Genomic DNA, 20,658 nt, shown 5'->3' on the forward strand with positions numbered 1-20,658 from the left:
ATATAAGTTATCTTGAAGTTCAGTTATTCAAATTTAAAAAAAAACAAGTCACAGACCCCAGTAAGAATTTGTGCTCTTGTCCATTGAGATCTTGACTGTCATCATCCGAGTTAGCTCTTCCTCCCATCTCTGTGTCATCTATAAATAGATAAACACATCATCTAGGCCTTTACTCAAGTCATTAGTAAAAATGTTAACTAGCACAGGGCCAAACTCAAGTCCCTGGGCACCCACTAGAGAACTCCTGCTACATTGGCATTGAGTCCAGCCCTACGGCCATCCGTTCCAAATCCATCTCTTCCACAACAACAATATGAGGTAACGGATGATTCTCCTACAATCTACACATGTACATATACACACCACACACACGTAAATACACACATATTCACATATACACTCTCTCACACACACACACATACACAAATATTTCCCCGATCTATCGCAAAGTCAGACTTTGGGATTGTTCATTTTGAGAGAGACCCCATGATGTGAGAACTTGATGGTGTTTCATCTATTTCTCGGGCAGTTGTGATCCCTGTCCCCCTTGCTCCCTCCTTGCCCTGTCCATTTCTCTACGTGTGCCGGGCCTTCTGGTCACTAGCCTCCGTTTCCCTGGCCGGGCTAGGCTTTCCGCAACAGACACCAGCTATCACCCACTTCAAGCGTCTCGATACCCGTAGGACCCGGCGGAGTTTGTGCCCCACCAGTCTGTCTGGACAAAGCCAGCGTGAGCTCCCTGCCACAATGGATCATCACAGTTGTAGAAGTCCCCAGAGCAAAGAATCCTGCTACCCACCAACTGTGTAGTCTTGGGCAAACTTCAAACGAGTTCTCTGGTTCTAGATGTCCTAGGATGGGAGTACATGTGGACTAAGTGAGCTCTGAAGTCGCTTCGCTCAGATTTGTGCTTCTAGGGACTTATATCCATTCATTTGGAATCCATGGATTGTCACAGGTCAGAGGTTAGGTCATAGGTCATGGACTGGAAACGGGAAAGAACTTCAAAGGTCATCCAGTTCAACTTCCTCATTTTTCAGACGAGGAAACTGAGGCCCATGGAAGGAGAAGGAACTTATTACCAAAGAAGGGTTCTATGGTAATAAGCAGTAGAGCAGAAATTCAGGCCCAGGTCCAGGGGCTGCTGGGAAGGAAGCTATGGGCATCGGTTTGTTTTTTGAAACAGGGAAACTGGCACGTCTTTGTAGCAGTGAAATCTACTCCCTAGGGTGCCTACTACTATTCAGTAGCATTTGCCAGTGTGCTGGCAAGATCTAGCTCTTCTTGAAGAATGACTTCAACCAAAAATATATTGCCTGTCGGGGGACACGGACAGCAGAGCGTCATGTAACTGGGTCTCAGATTTGCCGGGGTCAAGGCCTTGGAGGCCAAGGGGAGACTCAGGAGGGCAGTCTTCCCGCTCTTTATTCATTAGCCAGCCAGCTATTGTTCCAGGATAGTCAAAATCCACATCTCAATCATCCAGCGACCCTTTGAGATCATCGATCGAGGTGTAAGTGCACCAGGTGCAGGGCCAAGAGGCAAGGGGAGGACAACGAAAGTTACTGACCGACTGTGTGTGACCCCCGGCAGGTCCTCTGATGGTCATCGTGGAGTTCTGCAAATATGGAAACCTGTCCAACTTCCTTCGAGGCAAGAGAGGAGACTTCATTGCCTACAAGGTAGGTCACCCACCTGCAGTTCTGTTCTCAGCCCCAAAGAGGTAGTGATCGGGAAATGAGTGGTGTCAGATAAAGGCAGCCCTGGGGAAGAGGCCCCTGGGCTCTTCTGCCACTGAGGGAAATGATGCTCTGATGGGAAAATGACTGATGCAAGAAGAATTGCCTCATGGGAGGGCTTTCAGAATGAGTTGAATTACTGCTTAGGAAGGGCTAAACAAGGAGTCCTGGTGAGGACGGGACTTTCTGTGGAATTTGAACACAAATAAAAACCTGCTCCACTACGGGCAAGGCCCGGTTCTTAGCACGGCATCCATTTGGGCCTACGTTAACTAACATTGTGAGCAGAACCAAAGAAAAGCCATGGGTTTCCCATCCCCCACCTTCTGTACCAGTCCTTAACACCAGAATCCTTTCATCACCTCTCTCTTCCTCAAATTTTTTTTCTTCCCTTATTATCACTCTCTCTTCCCCTCCCCCCCCCGATTTGAGGCTACTCCTTCCTCTCAACACATGGGTAGCCCCATCCCCCTAGTGAGAATGTCAAGATCGCTGATTTAGTTCTTCCCCTGATATTTCCACTCTTTAGTCATTAGATATGAATCGAACATTTAGCCAAAATGTATAGATGTCCCAGAATGGAGGCGTCACCCTTTCCCATTCTACGGAGGCAGGTTCCTTGTTTCATGGAGCAAAGAATTCATCATCTGCCCTCTTCATACATAACTTAGAATCAGGGGTCCTCAAATTACGGCCCCCCACGGGCCAGATGCGGCAGCCGAGGACGTTTATCCCCCTCCCCCAGGGCTAGGAAGTTTCTTTATTTAAAGGCCCACAAAACAAAGATTTTGTTTTGACTATCGTCCGGCCCTCCCACAGTCTGAGGGACAGTGAACTGGCCCCTATTTAAAAAGTTTGAGGACCCCTGACTTAGATTGACTGACTGAGCATATTTTGGGACTCTACTTGAAGCTATTTTAACATATTAGAATCTGGCAAGGCCATTGATCCTCCCCCGCTTCAAGACACTATGATGAGGTACATAAAACCTTCTGGTGATTTTATTTTTGAAAGGGGGGAAATATAACAATAGCTCCAAGCCCCAAACACCTGATCACCTTCTGGATTAGGTGGTTTCTTCCCATGTCCAGGCCTAGGGGTTTTTCCCAAGCAGAGACTAATTGTGAGGAATTAACTCTCAGACCCAAGATACTTCTGAACAAGGTGAGAAGAAAGCAGAGGATTCTGATTGTGACCTCACAGAGCTCACTAAGCGGCGATTGGAGAGTGTAGCGAGCACCGGCAGTTCTGCCAGCTCTGGTTTCATTGAAGACAAGACCTACAGCGACTCAGAGGAGGAAGAGGAAGGTGAGTCTACTCGAGAGCCCCCCAACAGCCTAGCTATGAGAAATTGATGTGCTTTGTGAATGACATGGTCCCTTCATTTCTTTTTTTTCTCTTTGTATTATATGCACCACCTTGATATATGTGTGCATATATTTTTTATTATTATAGCTTTTTATTGACAAAACATACGCATGGGCAGTTTTTCAACATCGACCCTTGCAAACACTTCTGTTCCGATTTTTCCCCTCCTTCCCTCCACCCCTTCCCCTAGATGGCAGATAGTTTCATACATGTTAAATATGTTAAAGTATATGTTAAATGCAATATATGTCTACATATTTATACAGTTGTCTTGCTACACAAGAAAAATCGGATTTAGAAAGAAGAAAAATAACCTGGGAAGAAAAACAAAAATGCAAACGATAACAGAAAGAGTGGAAATGCTATGTTGTGGTCCACACTCATTTCCCAGTGTTCTTTCCCTGGGTATGGCTGGCTCTGTTCGTTACTGATCAATTGGAACTGATTTGAATCCTCTCATGGTTGAAGACGGCCACGTCCATCAGAATTGATCATTGTATAGTCTTGTTGTGGAAGTGTATAATGATCTCTGGTTCTGTTCTTTTCACTTAGCATCAGTTCATGTAGGTCTTTCCAAGCCTCTCTTAAATCATCCTGCTGATTGTTTCATATAGAACAATAATATTCCATAACATTCATATACCATAACTTATTCAGCCATTCTCCAGCTGATGGGCATCCACTCAGTTTCCAGTTTCTTGCCACTGCAAAGAGACCTGCCACAAACATTTTGTGCACACGTGGGTCCCTTTCCCTCCTTTAACATCTCTTTGGGGTATCAGCCCAGTAGAAACACTGCTGGATCAAAGGGTATGCACAGTTTGACAACTTTTTGAATATAGTTCCTAATCACTCTCCAGAATGGTTGGAACTGTTCACAACTCCACCAATAATGCATCAGTGTCCCAGTTTCCCCACATCCCCTCCAACATTCAGCATTATTTTTTCCTGTCATCTTAGTCAATCTGACAGGTGTGTAGTGGTATCTCAGAGTTGTCTTAATTTGCATTTCTCTAATCATTAGTGATTTAAAGCACCTTCTCATATAATTAGAAATACTTTTAATTTCTTCATCTGAAAATTGTCTGTTCATATCCTTTGACCATTTATCCATTGGAGAATGGCTTGATTTCTTATAAATGAGAGTCAGTTCTCTATATATTTTGGAAATGAGGCCTATATGAGAACCCTTAACCGTAAAAATGTTTTCCCAGTTTGTTGCTTCCCTTCTAATCTTGTCTGTATTAGTTTTGTTTGTACAAAAGCTTTTTAACTTGATATGATCAAAATTTTCTATTTTGTGATCAATAGTGATCTCTAGTTCTTCTTTGGTCACAAATTCCTTCCTCCTCCACAGGTCTGAGAGGTAAACGATCCTATGTTCTTCTAATTTATTTATAATCTCATTCTTTATGTCTAAATCCTGAACCCATTTTGATCTTATCTTGGTGTACGGTGTTAAGTGTGGGTCCGTGCCTAGTTTCTGCCATACTAATTCCCAATTTTCCCAGCGGTTTTTGTCAAATAGTGAATTCTTATCCCCAAAATTGGGGTCTTTGGGTTTGTCAAACACTAGATGGCTATAGTTATTGACTATTTTGTCCTGTGAACCTAACCCATTCCTCTGGTCAGCTAGTCTATTTCTTAGCCAACACCAAATGGTTTGATCACCATTGCTTTATAATATAGTTTTAGATCTGGTGCAGCTAGGCCACCTTCATTTGATTTTTTTTTTCACTAGTTCCCTTGAATTCTTGACCTTTTGTTCTTCCAGATGAATTTTTGCTCAATCTTCATTTCAAGGCTCGAGGAGAGACATGGGAAGTTGAGCTAGTGGTGGCTGGCCTCATTGGGAGGTTTACAGGATCTTTATGTCTAGCTCTGACATTCCATGTTCTAAGATTCTAGTACTATTTATTAAGCTGTATTTCGTCCATCTCAAAATCAATTGAGCTTGCTCATTGCAGAGTTCGGTACAGGTTTTCCACGATTTCATTTTCATTTAAAAACCCCATTTAATATAGACATTTTTGCTTAACATGTCATTGCCCTCATCAAAGTAACAAATCCTCAAGAGGAATTTCCAAAATATCCCCTATGTAGGTAATCAGATGAGCATTTTTGACTACCCCTGTTGTTTCATCCACCTCTGATGCAGAGTAGAATGGTTTCCATTTCTCAATTAGTCGATTGCCTACGAGAAATTCTTCCCATCTAGAGACGTCGAACCATTCAAAATCACTTTGAACCACTGAAATAACTTTGCAAGTGAGTCACCAGACATCATCTCCACCACTCCAGCAGTCGTCGATGACACTATTTCAAATGAGGTTTTTCCACACTTACCAATTCTGTAAGCGAACATATATGATATAAGCAAACCCCTCTTGATGTTAAAAGCACAGTTTTTGAAAAGTTTGGTTTTACTTATTAAAAGCATCGATTTCTCTTTAAAAAGAAAAAGTCTCTTGTCAGTGTGTTCTGAATGTACACTTTCAAGATTTTGGCTTGGAGTCTCATTATCTTTGCTGTGTTTGCTTTGTACAAATAGCAATTTAAATCGAGTCACGTCTCTCCACCGATAATCACAATGATAAGTATGGCAGATCGTATTTCCTGGGATTTCGCCTGTTATGGATTTTCCCTTCCTAAACTGTCTCTTTTTTAATAAACTATCTCTTTAGGTGGCTTCAGTCAATTCTCTAATCCCATAAAAGGATGTTATTTAACTTTAAAAATCAGATCACATTTTTAAAAAACCCAAAGTCAATTTCAAGTGTTGAAAGTTCCAAATTATTTTCCCTAATTGGGGCTTGAGTTATTTCAATTTTTCTTAAATATGTTGTTTTAGCTTTGTACAGATTCGTTGCACTATAGAGTCATTTGTCTAGGACAGGATTTCTTCATTTTTTTCCCACTTATGACCCCTTGTTGCCTGAGAAATGTTTATGTAACTCTGGGTATATAGGTATATAAAATAGGTCTACAAACCAAACAGTGATAATAAATCATAATTTCATGACCCTGAATTCAGTTATGAGACCCTTTATGGGTCTTGACCCAGTTTAAGAAGCTAGGTTTCAGAAGTCTGACTTTCTGGGGAAGCCAGATTATTATGTTATACTTCTAAAAATGAATAAGAAACATAAGTGATATTATGGTACTTTTAACTTCCAGTAAAAAAAAATATTAAATTGGGAGTTTCCCCCATTTAATATTGAAATGTAGGAAGGAGCGTGTCATAGGTGTCCTCATCCTAGGCTCACTGTGGGCCATTCCTGCCTAGGAGCCAAACCAAATCCAACCTCACTGGGCCGTAGGATGTTAGATAATCACTGCTCAACAGCACTTGGGGGGAATTGTATCAACTTTGATTTGAACTTTGTCTACATTTTAAAAAGTGGACTATTTACATGGGAGTTGTACTTGAAAATACTTTGCTTCTGGAGTCAGAAGGTACCCCCCCACAGACTGCAGTCTGAGATCTTCCCTGACACCCAGTGGGTATTATCTTTTTTTTTTATTAGCCCCATTTTATTTTATTTTTTATTAGAGCTTTTTATTTACAAAACATATGCATGGGTAATTTTTCAACACTGACCCTCGCAAAACCTTCTGTTCCAAAATTTCCCCTCTTTCTCCCCACTCCCCTCCCCTAGATGACAGGTATTCCAATACATGTTAAAATATATGTTATATCCAATATATATGTACATATTCATACAGTTATCTTGCTGCACAAGAAAAATCAGATGTAGAAAGAAAAAAAAATCCTGAAAAGGAAAACAGAAATGCAAGCAAACAACAACAGAAAGAATGAAAATGCTAGGACCACAGTCCTCTCTCTGGGTGTAGATGGCTCTCTTCCATCTACATCACTGAACAATTAGAACTGGTCTGAATTGATTCATTGTTAAAGAGAGCCACATCCATCAGAATTGATCACCGTATAATCTTGTTGTTGCCGTGTATAATGATCTCCTGGTTCTGCTCATTTCACTCAGCATCAGTTCATGTAGGTCTCTCCAAGCCTCTCTGTATTCATCCTGCTGGTCATTTCTTACAGAACAATAATATTCCATAATATTCATATACCACAATTTATTCAGCCATTTCTAGCTACTCTGAAAAGGGCTACTACAAACATTCTTGCATATACAGGTCCCTTTTCCTCCTTTAAGATCTCTTTGAGATATGAGCCTAGTAGTAGCACTGCTACATCAAAGGGTATGCACAGTTGGATAACTTTTTGAGCATAGTTCCAAACTGCTCTCCAGAATGGCTGGATGTGTTCACAATTCCCCAACAGCGTATCAGTGTCCCTGTTTTCCCACATCCCCTCCAATATTCCGCATTATCTTTCCCTGTCATTCTAGCCAATCTGACAGGTGTGTTGTGGTATCTCAGAGTTGTCTTAATTTGCATTTCTCTGATTAATAATGACTTGGAGCATCTTTTCATAGGGCTAGAAATAGTTTCAATTTCTTCATTTGAGAATTGTCTGTTCATATCCTTTGACCATTTATCAGTTGGAGAATGGCTTGATTTCTTACAAATTAGAGTCAATTCTCTCTATATTTTGGAAATGAGGCCTTTATCAGAACCTTTAACTTTAAAGATGTTTCCCCAGTTTATTGCTTCCCTTCTAATCTTGTCTGCATTAGTTTTGTTTGTCCAAAAACTTTTCAATTTGATATAATCACAATTTTCTATTTTGTGATCAGTAATGATCTCTAGTTCTTCTTTGGTCATAAATTCCTTCCTCTTCCACAGGTCTGTGAGGTAAACTATCCTATGTTCCTCTAATTTATTTATAATCTCCTTCTTTATGCCTAGGTCTTGAACCCATTTGGACCTTATCTTGGTGTACGGTGTTAAGTGTGGGTCAGTGCCTAGTTTCTGCCATACTAATTTGCAATTTTCCCAGCAGTTTTTGTCAAAACAGTGAGTTCTTATCCCCAAAGCACCCAGTGGGTATTATCCAACGGACAACAGTTGGCTATCTGTGAGAATGGAGAAAATGCACTCTCCACGCTATGTTAAATTCTCAGGGGAATCAGTGCTCTAACCCTAACCCTCTCCTGTTTCTCCTCTCTAGCTGTCTTTCTTTTTAGCCATCCAGGTGAAAGAGGTCGGCTTGCTAGGGTTCCTTTCCAGCCTCTGTCCTTCTCATTGGGCCTCTGCTCTCCCCTAGATTCTGAAGATCTGTCTAAACGACCTCTGACCCTGGAGGATCTGATCTGCTACAGCTATCAAGTGGCCAAGGGCATGGAGTTCCTTGCTTCCCGAAAAGTGAGCACTTGTCCTCCTCATTAACATTCTTGCTCCCTTGATCTGGGAGTTTCAGTAACATAGACCTTTGATGTGAGGTCCCTTCCATGCTCCCTGGTAGTTGGAGAATCCCCATCCGGCCCCCTATCTAAAAAATAGTTGTCAACCCCACACAGGCAAGCACAGGCCCGTAGGTGCTTAATAAATGCTTACTAAATGAATCAACAAATGATTCTACTGACAGTACCCTGAGGGTGTGAAGTAGAGTCATTCCCTCCTCGGGATGCCTCTTAACCGATAGTTCTTGCCCCTGGGAGCACTTGGTCACTATCATGTCATGAGAAGCCAGTGGGTATTGCTGTTCTCATGTCAACTCCATAGCTGTGCTTCCCTTACCCCGTTTCAGACAGAACCAATAAGATCGGTCCTCATTTGCCCTTTTACATTGTTCTGGGCGGGTTCCCAGCTAAGGCCCTTTCCCTGTTTCCCCAGCATGCGCCTCTCTCACCTCTGAGAGCTTCCTGAACCCTTCTCCTGACAGGGCCTTAGCCCCTTAAGCACCCTTTCACCCCTCACCCACCCCTTCCCTTTCCTCAGTGCATTCACCGGGACCTGGCTGCTCGGAACATCCTTCTGACTGACAACAACGTGGTAAAGATCTGTGACTTTGGCCTGGCTAGAGACATCTACAAGGACCCTGACTATGTCCGCAAAGGAGATGTAAGTGTGCCACCTGTCCGCCAGCTAGCCTGATGCCCCTGCCTCAAAGCTTGGCTTTTGCATATCTTGTGAGGCTATGAAGCATTCTAATGGTTCTCCGTCTCTGTCTCTGGCTCTTTTTCTCTGTCTCTCTCCTCTCTGTCTGTCTCTGTCTCTCTCTCTCTCCCCCTTTCTCTGTTTTTCACTCTCTCTGTCTCTCTCTGTGTCTCTGCCTGTCTCTCTCTCTCTCCCTGTCTCTGGCTCTCTCTCCTTTCTCTGTCTCTGTTTCTCTCTCTCCCTTTCTGTGTTTTTCACTCTCTCTGTCTCTCTGTCTCTTCTTTTCTTTTATCCTCTCTTTTTGTCCCTCTCCTGCTTTGGTCCTCCAGGCCCGGCTTCCTCTCAAGTGGATGGCCCCTGAAGCTATTTTTGATAAGATCTACACTACCCAGAGTGACGTGTGGTCATTTGGAGTCCTGCTGTGGGAGATATTCTCCCTGGGTAAGCATCCTTCAGCCACAATTCCTCTCCTGGCCCAGCTGATCCCAGACAAGACCAATCACCTCCAGATCCAAAAACAGTCAGACGGTGCGGATGTCAGGGGCCTGCAGGAGGGGCTCTTGAAAGCGGTTCAGTGGCCCAGTAGATAGAGGGCTAGATCTAGGTCAGGAAGACAAGAGTTGAAATCCAGTCTCAGATCCTTTCTAGCTGGGTGACTCTGGGCAAGAAACCTCACCACTGTCTGCTTCGGTCTCCTCATCTGTAAAATGGGGATAATAGTAGTACCAATCTCCCAGGATTGTGAAGATCAAATAAAACGAACACGTTTAATGCCTTAGAGAGCTTTGTAAAAGGTAGCTAGTGTTATTTTTAGGGGGAAGGAGCGGAGGAAGAAATGAGGGCTTCATCCTAAATCTCCATAGGCCTTTTGGATTATTCAGAAGCCCCAGATGGAGCATATCTGATGGCAGGTTCACTGTCTTTCCCATCATTTGTCCCCAAATTTATCTCTCTCGAGACGGGCCGAATTCCAGAATAAGGCCTTTGAAAGAACAGCTGGTCCTCTGCTGATGAGTCATTTGGCTGTGATGACCTTTGCAGAGCCAACCCTCAGAGCACAAGCCAAGACGATCCATTCCTCTGTGGAAGCTTTGGCTCCATTCTAGAACTTCAGGTGTGATGAATTCTGTTCATCCCAATCCTGTCAATAAGCCTCAAAATTTCAATTGCCCTAGTTTTGAGGCCCTACTTGTTAAAAAGCCGACCCATTTGAACAAGTCAATAAGCGTCCGACTTCTAGGCTCCTACTCTGTGTCAGGCGCCGTGCTGAGCCTTGGGGACACAAAGACACGTGAAAGTCCTTGCCTTCACAAGGCCATCAGAATCCAGCGGGGGAGACAACGTGTAAACGAGCTCCGTGCCAGAGCAAGAGAAAATCATGACCAGTGAGAAGGCCCTGGAACGGAAGGGGGGGGCATAGGGAAGACTTCCTGTAAGAGGCGGGACTTAAGGGAAGCCAGGGAGGTTAGGAGTTAGAGCAGAAAAGGGAGCTGTATTCCAGGCCTGGGGGATGGCTAGAGAGAACAAAAATCCACTGGAGTTTGGGGAGGAGGGGTGATTAGATCTGTACTTTAAGAAAGTCACTCTGGTGGCTGAAGGCGTCATAGACAGGAGTCGGGAGAGACCTGAGGCAGGAAGACACCCCCCCCCAGCAATTACAATAGTCTAGGTGTGAGGGGATGAGGGCCACACCAGGGTCAGGGCAGTGTCAGAAGAGAGAAGGGCGTAGACTAGAGAGATGCTCCAAAGGTAAAATCTACGGGGCTTGGCTGTGGTGAGGAGTCCACATTGATGCCTGTGGGCCTCAGAGACTGGAAAGGTGGTGGCGCCTTCTACAGAAATTAGGAAGAGAGGAGGGCTTGGGGGGAAAGACACCGAGCTCAGTTTCGGACATGTCGACTTCGAGGTGTCCGTGGGACATCCATCTTATGTTTAACGGGCATTTGGAGGTGCGTGACTCCAGGTTAAGGTTGGAGAAGTAGATCTGAGAGTCATTGGTACGGAGATGATAATTGAATGTACGGGAGCTGATGAGATGAAGTGATGTAGCACGCCTCGTTGTGGCCTGTCCTTCGTTCTCGAAGAGGACCGCGGAAACAGGGAGGTGACGACGTGACGTGAAAGTGAATTGGATTTAAGTGAGGGAGATGTGTGCGAGGTGACCCGCCTCGCCTGCCCCTCCAGAGTCATCCGGGTCCAGTGGCCAGAGAGAGATCAGGACAATTGGAGATGGGAGACCTTGACCTTTTTAAGCTAAAGTCATCAACCAATCTGAATTTGACTGAGCTGCACACATAAACAGAAGAGAAGAGGGCCCAGGAGGAGGATCTAGCAAAGGAAACAGAGCAGTCAGAGAGAGAGGAGAGAACCAGGAAATGGGGGCCCTATCTAGGGCCTGATATCCTAGAAAGAAGGGAGGATCACTAGCGTCCCTGGCCATCTCTCCTTTTGCAGAGGAGAAAGGGTGACCATTTGAATCAATTTAAATGATTCAAAAGTACCTTTATACTGGGCACAAAACGGAAAGGACCGTAGATTTGGAAGTGGAGGAGACCTCCTAGACCAGTGAATCTAACCTCCTAATTTTATAGATGAGGAGTTGGAAACCATGGTGCCCATGGCTAGTAAGTATCTCATGGTGCCCATGGCTAGTAAGTATCTCATGGTGCCCATGGCTAGTAAGTATCTCATGGTGCCCATGGCTAGTAAGTATCTCATGGTGCCCATGGCTAGTAAGTATCTATCTAAGGCAGAATTTGAACCCAAGTTTTCCTGGCCCAGAGTCTAACATCCCATTCACTGTACCTATGACCCATGTACTTTTAGTCCCATGCACTCACTTCTTAATCAAACCTAGACCCAAGTTGGTGACCAGGTGACTGGGCTTAATACAAAATATGTGTAAGAGAGAGAGAGAGTACTAATGAGCTAACTGTGAGGAATAGGGCGTCAGGAAAGTCCCTGTGGAGCACATGTCACTGAGTTGCTCTTTGAAAGAAGTAAAGGCAGAAGAATTCCTTCTGGGCCTCAAGGGAACCACTACTAAGATGGCCTGACTGGACAAAGATCAGTAGCATGAGCAAAACCCACAAAGGCAGGTGAGAGCCGGAGCCCAGAGGACATGACATGGCGGGCCAAGGGGTTTTTAAAAATACATTTTCATGTTATTCAAAGCACAAGAGGAAGGATCTGGAACAGAAGAAAAGGAGGATTTGATCTGCATTTTAAGAGTTTCGTTTTGGCCCTCTGAGTGGAGGGTGGTTGGAGTGGGGGAAGCAAAGAGAGTCTGATACAATATTCCAGGCAAGAGGGGATGAGGGCTTGAACCAGAGCACAGACTGTATGGGAAGAGGCAAAGCCCCGCGAGACTGGGAACGTGAGGCCCTTGGAGCACAATGCAACTAGCCCCATTTGCTCTGAATGTCCTCTTGGGGCTCTGTATCCGTGGCCAAGGCCGGGCCTTCCCGAAGGGTCGCCGGGCATCCCCGCTTTGGAAACAAATAAAATAGGAGTAAATATTTGATTAGAGGTTGACGTCCCTGGGTAGCCAGGGGGATGGATTCAAAGCTTTATAGATCATTGTGAAGCAAGAGCATGGAGAGATGTTTGTCTTCCCTACGGGGGATGGTTTGGCTCTCGTCCAGAACGGTTTGTCTCTAAGTCTCGTCTCAGAGATGAAGGGCATTGAACACCCAGAAGAAAAGATTTCTGTTGAAAGCCAATCACCCAATTTAGCCTTCAGTCAAATAAGGCATGCCTAGAATCAAAAATGAAATCAACACGCAGGGTAGCGTCTGCTCCCCGGCATCACCTCTGTGTATGCTGTGGAGAACCGAGATTTCACAACTGGATTCTGTTAGCTGAAGAAGCCCGAAGCCAGGGGGAGCATGACGCAGTGTTGGATTCAGAGGCAAGAGGTCCTGGCTTCAAATCCCACCTGTGCTCCTTATGTTCTCCGTGGGTTGTCCATTCCACTCTTCATCTCCCATCTCCGTGCCGTTGTATATGCTCCCACCTGATCCTCCAGCTTGTCGTTGTTTTTCTGAAAATGTGACCCTGAAAAAGTGAATATAATAGGTACAAGCAGGGCAGAGAACAGTAGTTGTCCCTTGTCCTAGACACTGTACTTGTGTGGTACCAAATAAAGCACGGGCCACGAAGTCATACGTGGGTTCAAGTCTCACTTCTAGCATTTAATAATACATGGCAAAAATAGGATTTCCCTCAGCTTCAGTTTCCCCTCTGTAACCTGAAGGGATTACACTTGATGATCTCTGAGATCTCTTCCAGCTCTAGGTTTAGATTCCTCCCTATGAGACTTGGAATAGTCTCTTCCCCACTTGGATCTGAGGTTCCCCCTCTGTCATCTAAGGGAGTCGGCCCCTTCCAGCTTGAGATCAGGGATCCTATGATTTTGACTAAGAGTCTTAGTTGCTTCTCCCTCTGTAAAATGGGAAGAATCATCTTCCTGCTCCCTGTCTCGTTGTGACAAGAAAAATATCTTTAGACACTGGAGTTGTATGAGCTACTCTGATGATACTTTCATGTCCCTTCCCCATGGGTCCAGGACACAGCAGCTAGGACTGCTCTCTCCAGACGCCTGTCTCCACACCCGCTGCCGTCTTTCTTCTGAAGCACTCCCCTTAGAAACAGGCGCTAAAAACTGAGGGCTGCCCGAGGGATGCAGCCTCCTGCTGCGTGGAGACTACCCGTTTGCCCTGCTCCTCTTAATGGCACCATTTGCCCACTTCCTCTCTCGTGTTCCAAAGAAATCCCCATGGGAATTGCCTCATGGGAAGAAGTTTGGCTTCTTTGACTGGGCACATTAGGTCCTAACATAATAATTTGAGGAAGAGAATAAACTATTGGGAGGGATCCACAGATTTGGCCTGTGAAGTTGCAAAAGCTAAATTCCCCAGGACCCAGGTCGGGGCCAGAGCATGATGCCAGGAGAAGATAAGCTCATCAGTAACCTCTATACATGTGGTCCAGGTGCCAGGTCCTGCTGTCCAGTACTGAGATACTCCCTTGATGGAGAGGGAGCTGAGGGGACGGGAATCACAGAATCATGGGACATTTGAACTAGAAGAGCCCTCAGAAGCCACCGAGGCAAGCCCCGTTCTTTCACAGAGGAGAAAACCGAGGCCCAGGGAGGGGAAGAGACTTACAGCCTCGATCGGAGTCTGGCTCTGGAGATGGCAGGGCCCTTGTAGGCCTTTGACTGAGTCAACCTCTCGTTCGATAGGGAAGGAAAGGAAGGCAGGGAATGAAAAAATGAGTATCATAAAGCCAACCAGCTAGTAATTAGCAAAGCCCGGACTTCACCTCCAGTCCCTGAGTTTGAGTGCAGTATTTTTTCAACCATTCAGGTTGGTCTCCTCCTTTCCCTGGGGCCTTCCTTTTTTTGATTAGCTCTGCTCAGATTCTAGAATACTGAGGTTTGGCACCCAAGACTTCCCCCTCCTTTTTTGGAGCTCCAGGCTATGCACCTTTGGGCAAGGAAAGGCTCCACAACCGTCCATGGGCACGCTTTCTCCAGCTCTTCCCGAGCCATGAAAAGACAATAGCTGAACTGCTGAGATCCCAAGCTTTCAGAAGCAGTACGATGGCAGGAAACTGTTTTCATCAACTGGGACGCACTTCCAAAATTATCTAGTCATAGGATCAAAGATGGCAAGCTGGAAGGGGCCTCCAAGGCCATCACATCCAACATCTCCACAGATCTGAGGAGGAAAAACGACTGGAAGGGGCCTCCAAGGCCATCACATCCAACATCTCCACAGATCTGAGGAGGAAAAACGACTGGAAGGGGCCTCCAAGGCCATCACATCCAACATCTCCACAGATCTGAGGAGGAAAAACGACTGGAAGGGGCCTCCAAGGCCATCACATCCAACATCTCCACAGATCTGAGGAGGAAAAACGACTGGGAGGAAAGAAGCATTTATTGAAGTGCCTACTATGTTCCAGGCAGATTGTTAATCACTTTGCAAATATTATCTTATTTGATCCTCACAATAACTCTAGGAGTTAGGTTTCCAGACTCCTAAATCCAAATATAATGTCACGCTTTTTTTTTTTGCCAGCTTGTTATCTGTCTTGATTGTTCTTGATCATCAGAGTCTCTTGGCTCAGATTGACTGGGTACAAGTCACCTCCTTCAGAAGTATTCCCATTCCTAAAGGCTGCCCTCCCTCAGCAGTCCACTGAGGTTTCTAAGACCTGCTCTGCATCTCTCGGTACAGTAGAGAAATATCTGAATCTGAAATGTCTTTGTCTTCCCCAGGGGCTTCACCGTACCCAGGGGTGCAAATCGATGAGGATTTCTGCCTGAGACTCAAGGAAGGCAGCCGAATGAAATCCCCCGAGTATTCAACTCCAGAAATGTAAGTTCTCTAGGCCAAGAATCCCCAGGTTGAATTTGCCGGGTTTGCTACCCAAATGCCCACTTGGGGAAGTCTCAATGAGTGCCTGGGAATTGACTCAAAGATCAAAGAGGACCAGATTGAGAAGGAGTTGGCTTCTCATCTAGAAGATAAAGGAGTTTAACCTGTACTCATTTCTTAGACCTGGAGAGGGCAAGGCAGTCACATTGGCCATTGGCAGGTTCTGGTCCCAGCTCTGTATATACTATTGTTCCAGTTCCTCTTCAGAAGAATTGGTGTAGTAAAGACTCAATGGTAAAAACAAAAGCACAAAAGTGATTACTCGTTGTGAAAAGGCCTAACAACAGTTGCCCAAACTCCCATTTAGCATTTCCTCATTCAATTTGAAGGGAGGGTAAAAAGGGTGCTGAGTTCAGAGTCTGAGGATCAGTCAGAAATCAGTCGAGCACAACACGTTGTGCAAAGTGCTGGAGCTACAAAAAGAGGCAAAAGATGGGCCGATCCCTGTCCTCAAGGAGTTCACGATCTAGTGGGAAAGACGACAAGCCAACACGTGTGCACAAACAAATTCTCTACGGGATAAATAGTAAATAATGTTCAGAAGGGAGGCCCTGGAATTAAGAGGGATTGGGGAAGGCTTCCTGTAGGAAGTGGGACTTTAGTTGGGATCTACAAGAAGCGAAGGAGGTCAGGAGTCAGAGGAGGGAGAGTGTTCCCGGCCTAGAGATCAGCTAGAGCATCTCTAGAGCTGAGAGATGCAGGGTTTTGTTCATGGAGAAGTCAGGACTGTGTCACAAGGCCAAAGAGTGCATACATTTCAAAGACTAAGGCACACGAAGACTAGAAAGGTAGGTGGGGACTACCCCCGCCCGAGACATCTCCACATCCGGCATTCGTATGGACCATCTGTGCCTGATCTGGGTTCGTATTGATATGATTAGCCATAGACAGAAACTCTGTACCTTGACTCCAACATAGTGATGTCATTTTGGTCCTCTTAGTACAGGCAGCAACCAACCAACTTCCTTACTCAGGAGGACCTGAGTTTGAATCCCTTTCTGCTGCTTACCATCAGTTTCATCTTGGCCATTTGCCTGCTGCTTTAGTCACTGAGGTGACCAAACCTCCTGTTTGATACTTTGGTTCCCAGAGCTGCCTGGGAGCTGGTGGTTTTGGGGGTGAGTGAAAGTAGGATAGTAGGAAAAGAGAAAGCAGACCACCAGGAGGTTACGTAGTGTGACCATCTTGGTGTTCCTCCCCAACCTGCAGCTACGAGACCATGCTCGATTGCTGGAATGGTGTATGCATGGAGAGACCCACTTTCACCGAGCTGGTTGAGCGCCTTGGGGATCTCCTGCAGGCCAGTGTTCAGCAGGTATGTATATTAGCTCATACCCCTGATCCAGTTATAGCAAATCAGGGTTCCCTGCTCCTCAGGGAAGAAACCAGCTTGGGGCCATGCAGGTGGGAAGGGTGAGTGGGGTGGGTTGGGAAGGCCTAGGAGCCAGGTGCAGGGGAGCAGGGATTCCATTTTTAAAATGAGATTCACACACCTAGGGCCAGAAAAAAACATACCGGAGGCTAATTAGAGAGACAGCGGCCCCACGCTCTGGAGTAACAATAGTCCTTTTATCTCTTCCTCCTTCTCTTTAATTAGTTTCCCATGTCATAAACTGGCAAGACTGGGGCCCTGGGTATGCTCAAGCCAAACCAACTGTCTTAGCCCTCGTTGCCTCCTAAACCACTTCCCAACCCAAGTGTGTTGCCATAATATTTGAGAGAGAGGACGTTGTCTCTTTCTAGTGACTGAACCTTGAACCGAGTTGGCACCGTGAACCTCTTATTGCCTCAACTCAATCTCCATACATACTCTTAAACACACACGGGAAAGAGAGAGAAAGCTAGAGACAGAGAGAACCAGAATGGAAGGAAGAGTTTTACTTCGCTGGGAAAGTAGAATGAGTGTCCCGGTTTTGGCCGTTCCATTAAATAAAAGCAGAGGAATGGGAGAGAAAAAACAGGGGAATATCTCAGACAGACAAATATAGGGGGGGAATTATGAAGAAATGGTGTGAAAGGCCACTGTTTTCTCTCTTTGTAAACAATTTCAGCCAGAGGCCAGTCCTCCCACTCAGTTCTGGCCCCCAATAGGTGCTGAATTCTGGGATAATTACAATGTAGGGAGTGAAGGAGTTAATGCTGCAGATAGTAATAGGCTGGCGGTCCTCATCTCAACTGAGTGGGGCTGGAAGCAAGGAACGGGCCTTATTCACACACCATGGGGTTTACTAGCTGGGCACTCATCACCCTCACCCGCTCCCTCCTCTTCTTGCCTTTCCTTTCATCTCGCCCCATGATCACTTCTGTTTGAAGCCAGAGCTGCTTCTCCCGGGAGATAACGGATCCCCGGATGGAAGCTTGGGCTCCAGTGCAAATGCCCAGCCTCATAAGGGAGACTCTTATCTCCCTCTTCCCGCCCCCAGGTGGTGCTATTAGATTTGCCCTTATAATCATCACTATGACTTTGGAGTCAGGAGAAAAGGTTCAAAACCTGCCTTTATGCCTCCTAGCCGTGACCCTGGCCAAATCGATCGATTTCACTGAGTCTTTCTCTGCTCATCTATGAAGTGGAGAATTTTTACACTGTCAGCTTCATGGAAATTAAGGGGAGAGGACATAGGCTCCTGAGATCCCATATGTGACTTCAGACAAGTCACCTCACCTTGCTGGGGCTCTCAGTAAGATAAAGGGGATTGGACAGGTTGACCTTCCAGGTTTCTTCAATCTCTAATAGAAGAGACTTCAAGGTATGGCCCCATCTTTTTTCTCAAAAAAGATCCTTCATTTTTTCTCATCTCGGCCCAGGTAGTTTGTAATCCCGGTCACCCGTGCAAGTATCGCCCGCCCTTTCCAAATCTAAGACAAGGACCCCCCCCCTTCCCCCCATCTCACGACAAACATGGGCGTGTCCGATAAAATGGCAGGGCTGGGAGAGACCTTAGAATATAGAAAATAGAGCACGTGCAAAGGCCTTCTAAGGCCTCTCCCAGTTCTGCCGTTCCAACCTTCCATACTCTGTTCTTTTCTGTTCCAAATGCTCTGATCGTCCATACTGTGTTTGCTAAGAGGTTATAGTTCAATAGCAGCGTTGTGTAGATGAGGAAACTGAAGGCCAGTGTGGGACTGGTTAGTAACAGGTCCGGGGACCAAACCCTAGTATTCTAATCAATCCCTCCTAAGCCTCGCAAGTCAGTGTCTGAGCCCCACAAAACCCTTGTCGGAGCTGTGGGAGAACCTCACTCAAACCTGAGGCCTCCTCCTGACCAGGCTTGGAGCTGTAACATCAATCCCCAGGGCAGCCCCAGGGAGGGAAGCCGGGCAGAGAGATGTGGGGCATCGGAATTTAGGCCGTGTCTCTTTTGCCCGTACAGGAAGGAAAAGACTACATCCCCTTCAACATGATTGACAAAGAGCTCAACTTCAAGGCCAGCCCCATGGAAGAGACCGTGAGCGATGAGCCCACTCACCAGAGCATTGAGGAAGACAGGTGAAGACCATACTGTTACTGTGACCATTCCTGTCCCTTGAAGCCTGGGAGACTTTTCATGATTATTTTAGCATAAGAAGTAATAGAAGAATTGGAGTCGGGAGGAGAGGAGACGATCTCCTATACTCTTAATGCTAGAAAGACCTCACAAACATGCTGAGAGATATTAAGAGTCCAGTAACCTGGGTACAAACTGCTCTCTCCCTGTGCTAACTTTCTTGCTCGGTGACTCAGTTTATCCATCTGTAAAATGAAGAGTTTGGACTTGACGTCCAAGACTCCTTTTAATTATCGCTGCAATCCCTTCTGGCTCAAATATTTTATGGCCTAAGAATTTAGAATTCATCCAACTTAACTGCCTCATTTTACAGATAAGGAAACTGAGTCTCTGAGAGGAAAGTTAGTGACGGAGATGAGGCTATAAAGCTAAATCACCTTCCTCTCGTTCCCCTTCAATTCGTCTCACCAAGTTTTTGTTGAATTTCTATATATTCACTAGCTTGGAGGATACAAAAGTATAGACCACTCTAGGCATCCACTCTCCAGCTCAGAGACTCTGGATTTAGAGCTGGACGGAAGCTCAGAATTCATTTGGTCTCACACTTCGTTTGTCAGAGGAATGAACCGGGGCTGAGAATGGAGAAATGTTTTGGGTGTTAGGATATGGTCAGTGTCTCTTTTTTTAAAAATTTATTTTATTATAGTTTTTTATTGACAAAACATATGCATGGGTAATTTTTCAACGCTGACTCTTCCAAAATCTGTTCCAATTTTTCCCCTCCTTCCCCCTCCCCCTCCCCTAGATGGTAGGTAGTCCAATATATGTTAAATATGTTAAAGTATATGTTAAATCCAATATATGTATATATATATATATATTTCTACACAAGAAAAATCAGATCTAGAAAGAAAGAAAAAAAACCTGAGAAGGAAAACAAAACTGCAAGCAAACAACAACGGAAAGAGTGAAAATGCTAGGTTTTGGTCCGCACTCGGTTCCCACAATCCTCTCTCTGGGAGCAGCTGGTCCTCTTCACCGCCCCGGGCACCAACAAGCGGGGCAACATTTCGGCTTTGTAATCGTTCAGCTGAGAGAGGCCAAGGGCCTGCAACTGGAGAGATGACCCTCTCTGTAGGGAGAAGAGGCCAGAAGGGACAGGGGCTGCTTGGAAGACATGCCGCAGAGTAGAAGGAAGAGGACTTGGCAAGGGATTGAGGCCTCCCTCTCCTCTCTTAGGGGAGACGGCTACACAGTCCTCATTGTTGAGGAGAGCCACGTCTATCAAAATTGATCATCGTATAGTCTTGTTGTTGCATATGATCTCGTGGTTCTGCTCACTTCCCTCAGCATCAGTTCATGAGTCTCTGAAATCATCCTGCTGGTCAGTTGCCTGAAATCATCCTGCTGGTCCGTACAGAACAATGATCTTTCATTGTCATGGGCCAGAACTCTGAAACAAGGATTCTTGCAAGGTGTTAAATCAGTGGAATTGACAAAGGCACTGGTGATCTAGTTTAGCGCGGTGACGAATAGGTCTCTAGTTCAGTCCATGCACTTAGTACTTAATATAGTCCAACAAGATTCACACCT

General features: G+C 45.4%; 1 protein-coding gene across 1 annotated transcript in view; it reads left to right on the forward strand.

Annotated features, from left to right (window-relative positions):
- LOC127543051 (vascular endothelial growth factor receptor kdr-like) overlaps window positions 1-20,658 on the forward strand; it is a 194,835-nt gene that overhangs the window by 159,195 nt on the left and 14,982 nt on the right. Inside the window, exons 20-27 of the mRNA XM_051969017.1 lie at window positions 1,594-1,682; window positions 2,882-3,047; window positions 8,302-8,399; window positions 8,976-9,098; window positions 9,464-9,575; window positions 15,421-15,520; window positions 16,790-16,895; window positions 18,952-19,067. Of these exons, the coding sequence (XP_051824977.1) occupies window positions 1,594-1,682; window positions 2,882-3,047; window positions 8,302-8,399; window positions 8,976-9,098; window positions 9,464-9,575; window positions 15,421-15,520; window positions 16,790-16,895; window positions 18,952-19,067 (910 nt within the window). The remainder of the gene's footprint in view (window positions 1-1,593; window positions 1,683-2,881; window positions 3,048-8,301; window positions 8,400-8,975; window positions 9,099-9,463; window positions 9,576-15,420; window positions 15,521-16,789; window positions 16,896-18,951; window positions 19,068-20,658) is intronic.

This window comes from Antechinus flavipes, chromosome X (genome assembly GCF_016432865.1).
Source record: "Antechinus flavipes isolate AdamAnt ecotype Samford, QLD, Australia chromosome X, AdamAnt_v2, whole genome shotgun sequence".
NCBI lineage: Eukaryota > Metazoa > Chordata > Mammalia > Dasyuromorphia > Dasyuridae > Antechinus > Antechinus flavipes.